Source organism: Musca vetustissima, unplaced genomic scaffold, assembly GCF_032173495.1.
Source record: "Musca vetustissima isolate MV318-11 ecotype Yass unplaced genomic scaffold, APGP_CSIRO_Mvet_v1 utg347464, whole genome shotgun sequence".
NCBI lineage: Eukaryota > Metazoa > Arthropoda > Insecta > Diptera > Muscidae > Musca > Musca vetustissima.
In genome coordinates, this window is record NW_026880348.1 from 2,967 (window position 1) to 21,422 (window position 18,456).

General features: G+C 32.8%; 4 protein-coding genes across 4 annotated transcripts; 3 read left to right on the forward strand and 1 right to left on the reverse strand.

Annotated features, from left to right (window-relative positions):
• Nucleotides 1-250: 250 nt before the first annotated feature.
• LOC133325932 (protein BCAP-like) lies at nt 251-1,509 on the forward strand. Its single transcript, XM_061534631.1, has 2 exons — nt 251-542; nt 602-1,509. The coding sequence occupies exons 1-2, from the start codon at nt 251-253 to the stop codon at nt 1,507-1,509; spliced, it is 1,200 nt and encodes a 399-aa protein (XP_061390615.1).
• A 143-nt stretch (nt 1,510-1,652) lies between these two features.
• LOC133325933 (probable 26S proteasome complex subunit sem1) lies at nt 1,653-1,979 on the reverse strand. Its single transcript, XM_061534632.1, has 2 exons — nt 1,857-1,979; nt 1,653-1,783 (listed from the first exon to the last, which is right to left on the reverse strand). Exons 1-2 carry the CDS (start codon nt 1,939-1,941, stop codon nt 1,653-1,655), a joined length of 216 nt encoding a protein of 71 aa, XP_061390616.1. The 5' UTR covers nt 1,942-1,979.
• A 10,131-nt stretch (nt 1,980-12,110) lies between these two features.
• Nucleotides 12,111-15,359, forward strand: LOC133325934 (uncharacterized). Its single transcript, XM_061534633.1, has 4 exons — nt 12,111-12,751; nt 12,814-12,988; nt 13,051-13,264; nt 15,143-15,359. The coding sequence occupies exons 1-4, from the start codon at nt 12,113-12,115 to the stop codon at nt 15,357-15,359; spliced, it is 1,245 nt and encodes a 414-aa protein (XP_061390617.1). The 5' UTR covers nt 12,111-12,112.
• Nucleotides 15,360-16,395: 1,036 nt separating this feature from the next.
• LOC133325935 (uncharacterized) lies at nt 16,396-17,020 on the forward strand. The gene is made up of 2 exons (XM_061534634.1): nt 16,396-16,467; nt 16,523-17,020. Exons 1-2 carry the CDS (start codon nt 16,396-16,398, stop codon nt 17,018-17,020), a joined length of 570 nt encoding a protein of 189 aa, XP_061390618.1.
• Nucleotides 17,021-18,456: the final 1,436 nt, after the last annotated feature.

Sequence of the window (18,456 nt, forward strand, 5' to 3'; positions counted from 1 at the left end):
ATTAATTGATATCTTTTCATATTTATAATTAGTTTTATGGTCTATTGTTCTTGTATCATCGGTAATTTCCCCATGATTAAAAATTGTTAATGTTTCCATTGAAGAAACACTTTCGAATTTGATAACCCTACAGTCAATCGTTTTTGATCTATAGACCCCTAAACCTCGGCGCCAAAATAGAACAGAAAGCAAAAAAACAAACGAATTATTCATTTGTTTTATAAAATTTATTAGAAATCAATTTATAAAAATGCTTACCAAGGAAGATGTTGAAGGTTGGAACAAGGTGTTTGCCGATTGTCAAATAAAACAAAGTGATTTGACCCAACCCACCGAGGGTTTCCTCATAAGAGCCTTGGTTTGTTATATTCGCCGTTTTGGCTACAAAGTGGAACCGCCATTTCCATTGAATAAAAGCGATACAGTGGAAAACAATCGTGAGAATCGTTTATTTCTTATACGGCTGGCACGTCAGATTGATCATTTTCTCAAGATTACCGATAAGTCGTATTCCTTTACGTATTATGAGCTGATAAGGCCAAGTAAGTTGGGCGGGATGTGTTAAGGAATAAAATAATTTAATATCCCCCTTTTATTATAGCTCCCAAAAAGACTTCACACACCTTGTATATATTATTAAATTATCTATTTTATTATAATATGTATAAGGAGGAGGTATTTAAAATGGCCCAAGAGCCCATACAAAAATACCATGAACTAAAGGCGCAGATAGAACGCCAACAACGTGAAAATGAATTGAAGGCCCAACAGTCTAATGAACTTAAAATGACTGTGGATGAGTTGACAAAGAAGTTGCCACAACTAAGAACCGAACATAGGGAATTGGCAAAACGCAAGGCCAGCCAAGACGAGTCACTACAAAAGCTAAAGGAGTCCTGCGAAGAATTGTCCGAAAGGCTAAAACATTTACACGAACAAAAGAGGAGTCTGCAGAAAAAGGTAGTGGCCGATGAGGAGTCACGAGAATTACAAAAACATATCGACAATATTAAGGCCGATATTGCACGCCATAAAGAAATGGCGAACACCAGTGAAAATTCCTTGCGAGAACTATCCAATAGCGTGGAATTAATGCAACGCCTCAAGAAGGAAATTGAAAATGCCAGGGATATTGTGCCACTGCGTCTAATTGATCAGCTCAAGGAAACCAATAAACAACTGGAAAAAGCCATGGCTGATGAACGTACGGCCCAGGAGAGGCGCAGCATTCTAACACAAAATATCGAAGATGAGCAGCAAAAATATGAAACTCTGGAACATCAATATGTTACCAAGAAACAACAGTTCGAGGTTAAGGAAAAGGCTCACAAAGAGTCGCTGCAAACCTTGCACGAGGTGCTAAAGGAGAAAACCGATCATTTGGCTAAATTGGAGAAGGAAGAGCATGCCTTGGATGGTCAAATTGATGAGCAGAAGGATATTGCGGAATATCTTGAGGAAACTATTTCCGAGATATTAACCACCTATGTTATCAGTGAATATCAATAATCATTAAATGGTGTCGAGGAATTAGGTGTTTTTATGTTATTATTTTTTACTTACAAAAGAATCTTCTAAAATTAAACTCTTAAAAAACAATTACGAAAAAAATGTTTTCCGATTTGTGAAATGAGGGCTGGTTGCATTTTTCTTTACGTTTCCATGGCTTGTTTTTCCAAATGGGCCTTCAACTGTACACTGAAGTCGTCTTCGACATTATCATCATCCCAGTTGTCTTCCCAAACATTGACTTCATCCTCATCTTCATTGACGGCATTGAAATCTGTGGTGGAGACAAGCACAACAATGCGGTGAGTCTTATTCTTCATTCTTTTGTTATTTTATTCGCAACTTACCTTCGGCTGGAAACTCCTCAAATTCATCATCTTCCTCCAACAAACCCAAATCACCTTTGGCTGTTTTCTCTTTATCGGCAGACATTATTATTTTGTTTCTTGTTAGAATTTGTTTTATCTTGAAATAATAATTCTTTGCAAAAATGCTTTACAAAGCCTTCGGTTGTACAAATTCCGGATTGTTTCTCTATTTTGACAGTGTCAATTTTGCCGTCTCACTCGGTTTTGACAGTGGCTAAATAAGGTCAACCTAATTTAAAAGCGTTCGTTTCGAACTCTGCGAATAGGTGATTTGGAAGAGAAAAGCCGATAAAGACCAGATCGAAACGAAAATGGAAGGCAATTATCAAGTTTACGAATGAGCGTGAAGCAAAACGCAGCGGTACTCGTCATGTTTAGAATGACGGCAATCAAAGCGGGAACGAATGGAATGAAACATGGTGCAGTTAGTGGTAAACGTAACGTGCACGACCTTAAGGCGTTAGATTAAAAGAAACAAAAACAGATAATTCAGTGGTTCTGGACCTATATTCTTAATATATGAAGGCTGAAGGGAGTCTTAAGTCCTAGATGAGGTCTCTATAGACCAGTTGAATTTAGGGAGTTGAAAGCAGCATTTATATAGGAGCCCGAAAGAAGTCTTTGTAGACGAAATAAATGGAGACTTCTTTAAGGAGCACATTAAGGACTCTTTTTTTTGTGGGTGAGTTGAAGGTCCGTAGTATTTACAGTCGACCTACAGGCATTGCATCTTTATAGACAAACTAAAGGGTGTTTTAAGAGGAGTAGAAAGCAAGACGAATGGAATTTTTAAAAGCGAACAGAGTGGGGGAGACGTACAGGAGTTCAGAATGAAGACAGGAAATGTTACCAACGAGAAAAACCCCAAACCGAAGGCTTTGGAATCCTGGTGACAGATACAGATAGCGAATTGTGGATCTGGAAGGGGCATTTTGCAAAGCTTCTGGTATCAAATAGTGGCGGTGAAGAAGATACCCCAGAACCATTAATATACGATGGTATAGAGTGTATACCACGTAACCAAGATGAGGTCAGAATAGCAATTAATCGACTGATGAACAATAAAGTAGCAGCAGGTGCCGCTGCCAGATTTCCAGCCGAACTATTCAAGACCGGTGTTCAGATGCTAGTCTGGAGCATGCATCAGCTGCTTAGTACAATTTGGAGGAATTTGAAGGAACCTTAGCATCCTGTGTCCCGTGCACAAAAAAGACGGAGACAAAACAATATGTGTCAACTATAGAGGAATTAGTATCCTTCTCATCGCATATAAAGTGCTATCCAGCGTGCTGTGTGAACGACTGAAGCCAATGGTCAATGACATTATTGGACCATATAGATGTGGCTTCAGGCCTGACAAATCCAACATTTTCACTCCAGATCCTGGAAATGACCCACGAAAAACACATCGACACATTCCAGCTATTCCTCGACTATAAAGGCACTGTATTCGACAACCCTATCCGTTCAGATGTGTTTAAAGACATGTCTGCGTTTGCAATTCTTGCAAAATTAATACGGCTATGTAGGATAGCTTTAAATGGTACAATGTCAGCATTAAAAGTTGGAAAGGACCTCTCGGAGCCCTTTTATATCGAACGACGAGGATTCAGACAAAGCGACAGTTTGTCTCGCGTGATCTTGTTAACATCCTGCTTGAAAAGGTCATACGAGATGCAAATGTGAACAAAAATGGCACTCTGTACATCCAAACAACACATGTTACTCGCCGACGACATCGACATAGTGGTTCGAACATTGCGAGCGGTAACAGCTAAAGTGTAGTAGATTCGGACCAACTGTTGAACTTGAAAATTACAGCTTCGAGGTACCGCCATAAACAAAACTCGGACGGCTCACAAGAAAGACGCATTTATAGAGTTAATCACGCCTACGAGCCTAAAAAAATTACAAAATGGGTCTGTGTTTCGCTTAACTTGCCACTTGTTTTAGCTATCGAATCAAACTAAAAATATAAGAAAATCTCGTTACATATGGTGTATGGTCCTATACCTTCTATTTTAATAGAACGTGGACTAGCTGGTGGAGGAACTGCCTCCAGTATTAAAAGAGGAAAAAATAAATAACATCAGCTTTGAAATCCGTAGGAGAATAGTGTTAGCCAACAGATGCTTCCATGGTCTGAGTAAGCAACTCAAGCAAGGCCACCTCCCGCCAGACCAAACTCACACTCTACAAGGCACTGATACTGCCCGTTCTGTTATATGGACCTAAGAATGGCTACTTGCGCAAGCAGATGAGGCAGCTTTTGGAGTGTTTGAGAGAAAATTTCTCCGAAAGATCTATGGTCTGATCTGCCTCGAATGAACCGTGAGCTATACTATCTATTCTCGGACATCGACATTGTCAGACGTATCGAGCTGCAGCAGCGACTACGTTGGCTAGGGCATATTGTGAGAATGGGTGCGGCATATAAAAGCGAATCAGCTGATGGTTCACGAATTCGATGAAATGATCAAGTGGATGACCATATCTCGGAACATATTCTCTCAAATTGGATGAGCACCTGCGCACAAGGCTTATGGAACAAATGTTCTGTCACAAGTCAGCTAAGTAAGTTCATATTTGAAAACTTATTCCACAGTAGATTTTGAACATACGAAGATCTCTGGAGGCTCACAAATACTGACGAATCTATCCATTTATGGTTATGAAATGGGATTTGACTCTAAGATCATAATGTCTGCGATGGGGGAATGATAAGGTTTTGCTTGTCATGATCTTTGTTATAAAAAGTAGCGAACACCACGATCACTTGTCAAAGGGTCGTGTGGCCTATTATCTGCAAGTTTTGCGTGAACAAATTTTATTCACACGTAATTGTTGTAGCGATTTTTTTTTATATACGAGATAAGATTAGATATAAAAACTGGAGATTTTTTTAGTTTAATATTAAAAATATTCTTTAAAAACCCACGTCTATTCTCAATTGTACATACGGACGTATGTGTGAAAATGTTCTATGATCATTTTTTGAGTACATTTTGCCTTCCAAGCCGTTGGCAATTTTGTAAATTGTTGACAATTTCGTTCATGTCCGTGTTTACCTATTTGTTTAACAATTGTTTTTTTTATAAAATAAATTAAATTAGTTTTTTAGAGGGTGGTAGGTGGTGTAGGTTACTGTAATAACTATGAGAGCAGTTGTTTTTTTTGTTTGTTATTGTAAAAACAAATATTTGTATAATGAGCACGTCCAAAACGAGATTATTTTGTAGACGATGACTTGCTACAAATCAATTAATGTTATCATGTTATCTGCTTCCATATTGAGAATGGCGATGGCACACGACGCCGAGAGAATAAACGTAACACCAACCACAAGAGCGGACAAGATCAACAATGGGTCTTTAATCAAAAAATACAAAAATAACAAATTCAAACATTTTTTTTTTGCGAGTAAAAACAATCTCATCAGTAAATTACACGAAAGCTCTTCAAATAGTATAAGTGGTGCTAACTTAAGGGGAATTTAAAATAGTAAAAAATATATTTTTAGATTTTTTAAAAATATACATTTTTAATGGCCGGTCTATAAAGTATAAGGAAGTCTTTATAGTTCAGCTGAAGGCAGTATTTTTAGACGAGCTAACGTGAGTCATTATATACGTGAAAAAAATGAGTCTTTCACAAAGGAGCTAAATGGAGACTTTTGTAGACGAGCTGATGGGAGTCCTTTATCGACGAGCTGGAGAGAGACTTTTGTAGAAAAACTGAAGGGAGTCTTTATAGACGAGCAAAAGTGAGTTGTAATAGACCGGCAGAAGCAGTCTTTATAGTTCATCTGAAGGGAGCCTATATAGACGAACTGAAGGAAGGAAGTCTTTAGAGACGAGGGAGGGGGGATTTATATACAAGTTAAAGCCAAAGAAGGATTTTTGACGTCGTACTGAGGTCCATAAAAATATTTTTTTTTTTAAACAAGTATATATTTCTTTAAACCCCAGGCCTTGATTGAGGTCCTAAAAAAATATTCTTTAATAAATCCAGGATTTTTGTGGTCCTTGTATATTTTATTGAAAAATCGAAGCATATTGAGATCCTTAGAAAAATTGTCTTTAAACAATCCTTGAAAATTTATTCTTTAAACAATCCACGCCTTGTTTGAGGCCCTGAAAATATATTCTTTAAAAAATCCAGGTCTTGTTTGAATCTTCGAAATAATATTTTTTTGAATCCTTAAAAAACCCACGCCTATTGAGGTCCTTACAAAGATATTCTTAAACCAGTAAGGAAAGTAGTAAAGTCGGACTATATCTAAATCTGAACCGATTTTCACGAAATTTAACACACATCGTTCTGGAATTAATTCAGAACACTGTGCCAAATTTCATGCAAATTGAAGGATATACAGGGACTTCCGTGCACCATTTACATAAAATCGGACGAAAATATATATGGGAGCTATATCTAAATCTGAACCGATTTTCTCGAAACTCGCCACTCATCATTCTATACTCAATTCAGTACGCTATGCCATCTTTCGTGCACTATATACCTTAAATCGGACGAAAATATATATGGGAGCTATATCAGAATCTGAACCGATTTTCACGAAATTTAGCACACGTCATTTTAAACTTAATTCATTGCGCTATGAGAAAATTCGTGCAAATCTAATGATCTTCAGGGACTTTGGTGGACTATATACCTTAAATCGGGCGAAACTATATATGGGAGCTATATCTAAATCTGAACCGATTTTCCCAAATTTAGCTCACATCATTGTCCACTTAATTTAGTACGCTGTGCCAAAATTCGTGCAAATCTAATAATTTTCAGCGACATTGGCGCACCATTTACCTAAATCGGACGAAAATATACATGGGGCTATATCTAAATCTTGTCCTTGGGCCAAACCAATGGGCTGTGCCAAATTTCATCCAATTCGGATAATAAATGCGACATGTACTTTGCTCACAAAAATACATGGACGAACGGACGGACGGACAGACGGACATGCATAAATCGACTCAGAATGTGATTATATGCATATTCTCAAAAGTAACCATGGGTCTATCTCGATTATTTTTGCCTGTTACAAACATATGCACAAAGACTTAATACCCTGTATCACAGTGTGGTGAAGGGTATAAAATCCAGGATTTTTGAGGTCCTTGTATATATTTTATTGAAACATCGAAGCATATCGAGGTCCTTGAAAAATACTCTTTAAAAATCAACGCCTATTGTGGTCCTTGAAAAATACTCTTTCAAAATGTGGTCCTTGAAAAATACTCTTTAAAAATCCATGCCTATTGTGGTCCTTGAAAAATACTCTTTAAAAATCCACGCCTATTGTGGTCCTTGAAAAATACTCTTTAAAAATCCACGCCTATTGTGGTCCTTGAAAAAATATTCTTTAAAAAATCCTGGCTTTCTGAGATCCTTTAAAATTGTTTCCTTAAGATTCGAGGCGTTTTGCGAAAAAATATTCTTTAAAAAATCCAGGCTTTTTGAGATTCATTAAAACTGTTTCCTTAACATTCGAAAAAAAAATAAAAATCCACGCCTTGTTTAAGTCCCTGAAAAAATATTCTTTAAAAATCCACGCCTTCTGTATTCTTAAAAAAATTCAAGCCTTTTATAGGAGCTTTAAAAAATATTTTTAAAAAATCCACGCCTTGTTTGAATTCTTGAATAAATATTCTTTCAAAAATCCACGCATTTTATTCTTTCAAAAATCCACGCAATTATAAAAAATAGAAAACCCGCTACATTGTCAACACCATAGTCAGAGATACGTGTATTTGATGGTCCCACTATTTACTACTTTCACATAATTTATTAGTATTTTCTTGTTGTTGTTATTAGCATTTATTCTCATTTTTTTTGAAAACCAAAAAAACTTGTGGATTTCGCATTCGAATAGTTTAATTGTACACAGTCTGTTATGATCGACGGCCCTTAGCAGAGCGAATTTTTGTCTTGTGTAAAAAAAGAAACAAAACGTGCGAATTAGAAGAAAAAAATAAAACTTGTGTTAGAATTCTAAAAAAAAAAAAAAAAAACAAATCCAAAACCAGATGTAAGTTTTGATGAATCAATTGTTTGGATGACAATGGTCTAATAAATAAATCGGTTTGATTGGGGGGAAACTTAATTAAGTGGACTAAATGAAGATCGCAAAAATTTGTAAATGAGTGTGATAATAACTAAAAACGTTTTTCGTATTAAAAAAATACATAATAAAATACTATACTATTAAAATTTATGATTTATAAATAAAAAATAGTTAATTTAAAAACTGTAAACAGTTACATAATTGTGTGATAAAGAAAGTCACAAAGAAACTGTGTTTAAAAAGCATTTCTTTTTATTATTTTAAAATGAGGGATCCTAGCAAACAATGTGGAACGAAAATTAAAAAAAGCTAACAAACTTTGAGGGGTACTATAAGCGTGGATTTGAAATAAATTTATGGTCTACGATAAGTGCGTAAATTTTTAAATATTTTTTAAAGTCCAAGAGTTTGTTCTGTATTTTCATTTCTTTTTTTTTAGAAAACCCGAAAACAAATTTATCTCTCTACAACTATTTTAAAAACAGCTGACAATTGTTACATAGAAAAATCCCAAAGTAACACATTTGCCAAGATTTCTCTCTAAACTCGCTCTCACTTACTAGACGTTGAACTTAACGAACACATCTAATTTATATTAATATTCCCCGATATTATCCAAGGCCTTTTTAATAAGGTCATCATCCGGGGAGACCAGGTGTATATCAGTTGATTCCCAAGTTTGCTGTCAAAATCCGTTATTGTGAATTGACTTCCATTCCTAAATCGTAAACAAAGCCCACATTTTTGACATTTGACTTAGGAAGAATTAGCTTACTTTCGCATGCTGGGTGACCTTATTAATAGCTCTGATATTATCCTATTACAAATAAGGTTAAGGAACAGCTGATTGACAAATCAGCTGATCGAACTTGATTTATTTATAATATAAACTAAGGCCTATAAATAAGGTCGTACAGGGAGATATCAGTTGTCTCTTAAGTTGTCTGTCAAAATCATTGTTGTGAATTGAGTTCCATTATGAAAACGTAAACAAAGCCGAAATTTTTGACATTAGACTTGAGAAGAATCCGATGTCCTTGGCTTGTTGGTTGATCTTATTAATAACTCTTGATATTATCCTATTACAAATAAGGTTAAGAAACAGCTGATTAATAAATCAGCTGGTCGAACAAGACTTTTTAATATAAATGTTTAAGTTTCAATAGTCGTCAAACAATTCTATCGATTTCCAGCTGGTATCCCTGGGTGACCTTATTTATAGACCATACCTTTATCGACGACCTGGAGGGAGACTTTTGTAGACAAACTGAATGGAGTCTTTATCGACGAGCAGAAGTGAGTTGTAACAGACCGGCAGAAGCAGTCTTTATAGTTCAGCTGAAGGGAGCATTTATAGATGAGCTGAAGGTAGGAAGTCTCGAGAGACGAGGGAGTCTTTATAGACGAGCGAAAGGGGGGTTTTATAGACAAGTTAGAGCCAAAGAAGGAATTTTGTCGTCGTACTGAAGTCCATAATTTTTTTTTTTAAATCCTCCACTTCTTGAAATCCTTTTTCAGGCCTTGATTGAGGTCCTGAAAAAAATATTCTTAAATAAATACAGGATTTTTGAGGTTCTTGTATAAATTTATTTAAAATTATTGTATAAAAATCAACGTTTGACGAGCTCGAAAAAAATATTCTAAAAAAACCTATTCTTACAGCTGTCTCTTAAGTTGTCTGTCAAAATAATTATTGTGAATTGAGTTCCATTATGAAAACGTAAACAAAGCCGAAATTTTTGATATTAGATTTGAGAAGAATTCCGATGACTTCCGCTTGTTGGTTGATCTTATTAATAACTCTTGATATTATCCTATTACAAATAAGGTTAAGGAACAGCTGATTAACAAATCAGCCGGTCGAACAAGACTTTTTAATATAAATGTTTAAGTTTCAATAGTCGTCAAACAATTCTCTCTCGTTTACTGGTCTTATAGAAGAACATTGACTCAGACTCAGCTGACTCTTGATATTATCCTATTACAAACAAAGCAAAGAAACAGCTTATTAACAAACCAGCTGGCCGAACTTGATTTTTTTATGATATAAACGTTTAAGTGGTCTAACAATTCAATCTCGATTACTGGACTTATAAGAGAACATCCAAACAATTATCATCATGTTTATGTTTTCGTATAATCCCTTTATACGACACATTTAATTGTGTTTGTTATTTATCCATGTCTAAACAATGCCAAGAAACAGCTGATTAACAAATCAGCTGATCGAACTTGATTTTCTTTAATACAACGTTTACCGTTCAATAGTGCTCTAACAATTCTCTCTCGTTTACTGGTAAACACCCAGCCATTTGTCATCATATTTATGTTTTCGTATATTCCGTTTATACGATAAATTAAATAATTTGTTAATCATCCATGTCTAAATAATGTTGTGGAGATGCTGTCGCTGTAATGAAATGTAATAGGCCATAAATAATAAATTAGCTAAATGCCAAAGGCAACAAAAACCAGGAAGCAGCATTAATTAGAATATTTACAAAACGATACTTGCAGATATTTTGAAATTCAAAAACTGGTTTTCAATTTCTCTTCGTTTAATCAATTTTTAGTAACTGAAGATTACCAAAACCACAGAAAATTTTTCATGGACAGTCAGACTATTGTTGACGTCGATTTTTAAAGAATATTTTTTAGGGAGTCAAACAAGGGGTCGATTTTTAAAGAATATTTTTCAGGGATTAAAAAAAGGCTTGTATTTTTTAAAAAAATATTTTTTTAAATACTGGGATTTTTAATTTTTTTGAAGACCTAATATACTGCGATTTTAAAAATTTTGAAAAATTAAAATACTGGGATTTTAATTTTTTTTTTGAGTTTTTATTTTTTTTGAAGAATTAAAATACTGCGATTTTAAATTTAAATTTAAAATACTGTTTTTTTAATGTTTTGAAGACTTAAAATACTGTGATTTTTATTTTTTTAAGGAATTAAAATACTGGGATTTTTAAATTTTTGTGAAGGCTTAAAATGTTGGGATTTTTTGAAGATTAAAATACTGGGATTTTTATATATTTTTTGAAGTATTAAAATACCGGGTTTTTATATTTTTGAAGACATATATATATATATTTTATAACTGGGGTCTTTCAAAATATTTTTTAAGATCTTTAAACACTGGGATTTTTTTCAAATACGGAGATGTTTTGGAATAATTTTTTTAAAGACTTAAAATTACTTTGATCTTTTTTATTTACATTTTTATAAAGATTTAAAATACTGGGATTTAAATTTTTTTGAAATATTAAATACTGGTATTTTTTAATATTTTATTTTGAAATTATGAAAAATTCCATTAAATATTTGTTAAACACTTCAAAACATTGAGGTTTATTTGAAAAATATTTTTTAAAAAGCTTAAAATACTGTCGTCTTCAAAATACTCGGATTAGTTTTTTAAATATTTTAAAAGACCCTAATATAAAGGTATAATTCTCAAAACAATTACAAGGATAGCATGGATTTTTGTAAATACTTACAAATACTAATATTTTGAAAACATTATTTTTAAACATCCCAAAACACTAGGAGGTTTTTGAAGTCTTTAAAATAAAAAAAATATTAAATAATAAAATAAAAAATATTTTGTCAAAGACCGGGATTTTTTAAAGTCCTCAAAATACTGGTATTTTGTAAATAGTTTGTAAGACCTCAAATACTGTTTATTAATATTCTAAAAACGTCAAAATCTCAAAATACTGGGATTTTTGGAACAATATTTTTTAAAACCTTAAATTACAAGGATTTTAGAAAAAATATTTTTTTATATTTTTCAAGTCCTCAAAATACTGGTATTTTTTAATATTTTTAAAAACTTTGAATTAATGAAAAATCGTATTAAATAACTTTAAAGACCTTTTGAAAAATATATTTTAAAATACCATTATTATTTATTTCAAATGCCAGTATTTGTAAATAATGGGATATTTTAAATTTGTTTAAAGACCTCAAAACACCGGATATGTTTTTAAATGTTATTCAAAGTCCTCAAAGTAAGTTCTTTTGTGCAAGTTCCCATTAATTTTATAAATTTTGAATGGTGGAAGATGGAAAAAGTTCGATGGGCCGACTTTATTTGTTTTGATTTTCTTTAGACTAATAACATTTCAATATTCCCCTTCTAGTTACCATGACGGATGTACCCAGAATTGCTGATCTTGCCTCGGTTATTGAACCCCATTTAAATGGCGGCAAATTGGTCTCGTACACAAGTCGTTATCTCACCAAGCCGGGTGAAAATTATGGCAGTGTAATGTTGGCCATAACGGCGAACATTGAAAAACCCTCAGGTGGAACTGAAGATATTCCGCTGATTGCCAAATTACCACCCATTACAAATGATTTATTTTGGCAATTATTTCAACCGGAACGTACCTGCCTGACGGAAAATGCTGTCTACCAATATTTGAGTAAGGCGGTACGGGATGTACAATTGGAGGCTGGTATGGCGGAAAATGATATTTTCAAAGGATTTCCTAAATATTATGGTAGTCGAATTTCTTTAAATCCTGAGGCGGAAAAGGTGGATCGTGATGCCGTGCTACTGCAAGAGAATTTACAAACATCCGGTTATAAGGCTGGTAATCGTCATGTTCCGTTTAATTTGCAACAGACGAAGTGTATTTTATTGGAATTGGCCAAATATCATGCTCTGCCGATAGCCTTGAGGCTCAAGAAACCGGAATATTTTGATAAATATATAAGGCCATATTTTCGTCGATTTAATATGAATAATATGCCCGAGGAGGTTAAGCAGCAGATGGATGGGGTGAGATTTTGAATTTTTTATTTTTTGAATTTCAAGATAAAATAAATTTTTCTTCTTTTTAGGATCTCATCAAGGAAATTTCTTTGGCCACCAACAACAATGAAAACTACATCAATCGTTTTAAGGAATTAATGGAGGAATATGATGAATTCCTGACCCAACCTGATGCGGAGGATGATCTCTACACCACCATTGTACATTGCGATTTGTGGATTAATAATTTAATGTTGAAATATGGTTCGAAATTTAAAGAAAGTTTTGAAAAATATTCCAATTAAAAAATTTTGATTTTATTTCAGATGAAAATGGCTTTCCGGAAAAAGTGAAATTTGTTGATTTCCAAATTGCCCAATATGAAAGTTTGGCCCATGATATTATTTTCTTCCTGTTTTCGAGTGTAGAGGTCCCTGTATTGGAGCAGCATATGGATGAATTTTTAATAATGTATTATAATGCATTTATTGAGTGTTTGAAGTCCTTGAATGTAGAGACGGATAAATATTCATTATTGGGGTAAGTAAAGGGTGGATTTTTTAAAAATATTTTTAAAAGGCGTGGATTTTTTAAAAATTTGTGGATTTTTATACCCTTCACCACACTGTCTGTGGTACAGGATATTATGTCATTGTGTATATGTTTGTAAGAGGTAATAGGAATCGGGATAGACCAATGGTTCCTTTAGAGAATATGCATAGAATCACTTTATGAGCCGATTTACGCATGTCCGTCCATGTATTTTTATTAACAAAATACAGGCCGCATTTATGATCCGATTTGGATGAAATTTGGTTAAGATATAGCTCCCATATATAGTTTCGTCCGATTTTATGTAAATGATGCACCAAACTCCCAATATTTGTCCGATTGGGACAACATTTTGCACAGAGAACTGCGTTAGATCCAGACTGATGTCTGCGATGTTATTTATACCCTTCACCACACTGTGGTACAGGGTATTATGTCTTTGTGCATATGTTTGTGACAGGCAAAAGGAAACGAGATAGACACATGGTTCCTTTTGATAATATGCATAGAATCACTTTCTGAGTCGATTTACGCATGTCCGTCCGTCCGTCCATGTATTTTTGTGAAATTTGGCATTGGTCACTTATTTGGCCCAAGGACGAACCCTATTGAAATTGGGAAAAATCGGTTCAGATTTAGATATAGCTCCCATATATATTTTCGTCCGATTTAATGTAAATGGTGCACCAAAGTCCCTATATATCTCTCGATTTGCATGAAATTTGGCGCAGCGTAATGAATTAGGTCTAGAATGATGTGTGTTAAGTTTCCTGAAAATCGGTTCAGATTTAGATATAGCTCCCATATATATTTTCGTCCGATTTAAGGTAATTGGGGCACCAAAGTCACTATATATCTTTCGATTTGCACGAAATTTGGAACGGTGTACTCAAATGAGTCTAGAATGACGTGTGTTAAGTTTCGATAAAATCGGTTCAGATTTAGATATAGCTCCCGTCCGATTTAAGGTTAATGGTGTACCAAAGTCCTTTAATATCATTAAATTTGCACGAAATTTGGCACAGCGTAATAAAATAGGTCTAGATTGATGTGTATTAAGTTTCTTGAAAATCGGTTCAGATTTAGATATATCTCCCATATATATTTTCGTCCGATTTAAGGTAAATGGTGCACCAAAGTCCCTCAATATCTTTAAATTTGCACGAATGTTGACACAGCGTGATGAATTAGATCTAGATTGATGTGTGTAAAGTTTCCTGAAATCCGTTCAGATTTAGATATAGCTCCTATATCAGACCAAATGCAGAATTCCATCTTTACGGATCCAATTTCATTTCACTGGTCCTTGAAAAATACTACGTCTGTTAGGATTCATCTGTTGAATATACCCAAAGTGGTGACTTTACCGACTTTAGTACTTTCCTTACTGTTTTTTAAATCGTTCAGATTTTTTGTACATGATACATCAAACTCCCAATATTTGTCTGATTGAGTAAAATTTTGCATTGCGAATGCTATTGAGAAAAAATGATGCGTGATAAGGTTTGTTGAAATCGGTTCAGATTTTAATATAGGTCTTATATGTAAATGGTGGTTACACGAAATTTAGCAGAGGGTTTTAAATTGAATATAGTGATTACAAAAAAAAAAAAAAAAAAAAAATGGTGTATGCAACGGTTACTCAATTAGGTTTATATATAGCTCCCATACATAATTTGGGGTAAAGGGTATCATATAGTCGGCCCCGTCCGACTTTTGAACTTTCCTTACTGGTTTAAAAATATTTTTTCAAAAGCCTATTTTAGGCTTTGATTTTTTTTTAAATATTCTTTCATAGACTAGAATATTGGAACTTTTTTTCAAATACTTTTACAAACCCCCGTTTTTTCTTTTTTAATTTTTCAGCTTCATGAAGGAAATCCATCGAGGTGCTCCCATTGAAATCTGCCATGCCACATTTATGACAAAAATTATTTTGGCCGATAACAGTACCCTGCCGGATGACTACAAAGACATGAACATGGAAGTGATTGGTAAAAATGTGGGCGGCAAAAAAATCAAAGAGAAAATTACACAAATTATACGTTTGGCGGAAAAGTTTAAACTTTTGTACAAGGAATAGCAGAACTTATATAATATTCATGTAAACAATAATAAAAAAAAAACATTTTACTTATAAGTATACAAATGTGAAATTATATATTATTATAATAAAATTGTATAATAGAGACAATTATATAGAAGACATTTAAAAAAAGCACAATAAATTTAAAAACTAAAAATTTATTTTAAACTAAAAAAAATAATTTTTAAAAAAAGCTAACATTTTTTTTAATATTTAGATTTTGAAAAACATATTTTTATAGTTGAAAAAAAAAAAAAATTTAAAATCCAAGCCTTGTTTAGTTAAAAAAAAAACATTTTAGAGTTTGAAAAATTATTCTTAAAAAAATCCATGTCTTGTTTGAGTCCCTGAAAAAATATTATTTAAAAAATCCACGCCTTGTTTGAGTCTCTCAAAAAATATTTTTTAAGGCATCCACGCCTTGTTTAGAGTTTGAAAAAATTTTTTTTAAGGAATCCACGCCTTGTTTAGAGTTTGAAAAAAATTATTTTTTTAAGGAATCCACGTCTTGTTTAGAGTTTGAAAAAAATATTTTTAAAAAAATCAACGCCTTGTTTGAAGTGATGTTTAAAAAAATATTTTTAAGCATCCTCCAAAGTTCGTATGCACTTGAATTAGTTTGTTTAACAAATTAAAAGTGACAGTGACCTATAAACTAATAAATAAATAATTTTAAACTAAAATCAGATACTGGTTAATCGTTGCAGTTCGAAAATGTTATAAATAAAAATTAGATTATAAATGGAATGTCGTTGATTGGTCAGAAATGTCGCTACCATGAAGGAACCCCCCATGGTAGCAATATGATATGATAATATACTAAATATTCCAAAATTAGAAAATAAAAATAAATTTCGAAACTAATTACATACTAGTTAGTAGAAGAAAATTGAGAAATAAACAAAAATACAATTAAAAACAAATTTGTGAAAACAATATTCGAAAACATAAACAAAAATTTATTACGAGGGAATTTTCTAAAACCTCACTCAGTTAATGGGCATGCAGCAGCATGGGTTGCAGAGGAAAGAAAATGTTTTCCAATATTGAATTTGCCACAACAATTTTGATAATAAAATATTTACAAATTTCTCAGGGCAGGGAGGTAAGCCTAAATTGGATCCATTATAAATTCAAAATCTCTAAAATCTCCATTTCAGGTCAACTGTTTTCAACCGATGTTTTTCAATACCTCCTGGACTGACAATCGTCCCGATTTTATTGTCAACATGACATTCGGCGAACAAGGTAGTGTCTCTTCCGAAACCACAGTTAATCGTGAAATCTCTTATCCGGTATCGAAATTCCGTATTATAATACGTGAGGGTAAGAAATTATCGACGCTTTATAATGTCACGTCCCGCCTGTGTGATGTAGCGGCAACTTTTAGTAAAATACCGATAATGAAACAGGGTTTCATATCGGCTTTGAAGCAAAGTAATATGACCTTTGAGTGTCCTTTGAAGGTGGGTTACTATGTGCTGGGTAATATGCGTTTGGGTAGTCGTAATCCTGTTATGGCTTTTCTATATCGTCCTAAAGTGAGTTACACCATTTTTGGCGGAATGTATGAAGAGTTGCCGAATAAAACCCTGGCACCGTTGACAACATATAGGATTAATGTTAAGATTATTAAGAAGTCATGTAAAGAAATATAAAATTATTACAAAAATAAAATAATAAATTAATATGGTGGATGGTATTTAAAAAATATTTTTAAAAATCCACAAGTCATTGACAAAATATTTTTTAAAAAAAAATTATTAAAAAATATTTTTTGGGCCCTCCATAAGGCGTGGATTTATTAAGAAATTATTAAAAAATATTTTTAAAAATCCACAAGTCATTGAAAAACTATTCTTTAAAAAAATCTCTTAAAAATATAAAAATATTTTTTAAAATATTCTTTAAAAAATCCACGCCTTGTGTGGAAGCTTAAAAAAATATTCTTTAAAAAATCCACGCCTTGTGTGGAAGCTTAAAAAAATATTCTTTAAAAAATCCACGCCTTGTGTGGAAGCTTAAAAAAATATTCTTTAAAAAATCCACGCCTTGTGTGGAAGCTTAAAAAAATATTCTTTAAAAAGTCCACGCCTTGTGTGGAAGCTTAAAAAAATATTCTTCTTGTGTGGAAGCTTGAAAAATAGTTTTTTAATGTTTAATAAATATTCTTCTAATGTTCCTCTGTGTGTTTTCCCTTCACGTAGTATGATCACAATTTTAAAGCATACTTTTAGGCGCCTGCTAATATAACAGTCTAATGAACAAGTAAAGTTCTTTATATTTGTTTGATTTATTTTTGTGATATCAATTTTCAAATGCAAAACTCCCATTCAATAAATCTGTATTTATATATATTGGACATATATACATATATATGTCGGAATCAATTAGTTGTTCATGTCTCCATGCCAGTTATATGGCATTAATGTCTGAAGCCATACAAATAGTCCCTTTTGATTAATTTGTTGGCACATTTCAAGTGTTTTGTTTGCTAATTTCTTAGATAATTTGTAACAATTACAACAATTTGTATGTACATGGTAACAATGTAATAAGAATTCTTAGAAAATTAAAAATATAAAAAAGTATATTAATAACACTATAACCGTAATGGAGCTTGGGCAAATATTCTTCAGCACCCCATTCTTTGAGTTGCAATGGTCATTGAAAATTTTTTTATTTTTTTTTTAATAATAAATTGAAAAAATTAATATGTAAATTCTGAATAAAAAACATGTTTTTCATTTTGTGTAATTTTTTATTAAAAAAATCTTATTTTTATTTGTTACAATTTTTTCTTGAGATAAGAATTATTTGTATGAACATTTAATTGTAAATTCTGTTTCGCAGTATCTCGTGTCGGGGTCTTTTTTATTGTTGCCGCACCGCAACAAGTCGTTGGACTTTTCTGAACTCTGTCAGTCACTCTCTTCTCGTAAAGTTACAAGGTTTTTTATTTTATTTTCAAATAATCTCAGTTTGCTGCCATGAATGGAAGACTGAATTAACGTCATCTCGGACAGAACAAAAAAATAAAAATGCATTTGAGTGCAGTCTGACAATGATTTATATTCTTTTAATTTATTTTGAA

Coding starts and splice junctions, on each gene's coding strand:
- LOC133325933 (XM_061534632.1), bottom strand. CDS start 1,941: ATGTCTGCCGATAAAGAGAAAACAGCCAAAGGTGATTTGGGTTTGTTG. Junction 1,784..1,856: donor TGAGGAGTTTCCAGCCGAAG/GTAAGTTGCGAA, acceptor TCTCCACCACAG/ATTTCAATGCCGTCAATGAA.
- LOC133325935 (XM_061534634.1), top strand. CDS start 16,396: ATGTTTTCCAATATTGAATTTGCCACAACAATTTTGATAATAAAATAT. Junction 16,468..16,522: donor AAATTTCTCAGGGCAGGGAG/GTAAGCCTAAAT, acceptor TCTCCATTTCAG/GTCAACTGTTTTCAACCGAT.
- LOC133325934 (XM_061534633.1), top strand. CDS start 12,113: ATGACGGATGTACCCAGAATTGCTGATCTTGCCTCGGTTATTGAACCC. Junction 12,752..12,813: donor TTAAGCAGCAGATGGATGGG/GTGAGATTTTGA, acceptor TCTTCTTTTTAG/GATCTCATCAAGGAAATTTC. Junction 13,265..15,142: donor GATAAATATTCATTATTGGG/GTAAGTAAAGGG, acceptor TTAATTTTTCAG/CTTCATGAAGGAAATCCATC.
- LOC133325932 (XM_061534631.1), top strand. CDS start 251: ATGCTTACCAAGGAAGATGTTGAAGGTTGGAACAAGGTGTTTGCCGAT. Junction 543..601: donor TTATGAGCTGATAAGGCCAA/GTAAGTTGGGCG, acceptor CTTTTATTATAG/CTCCCAAAAAGACTTCACAC.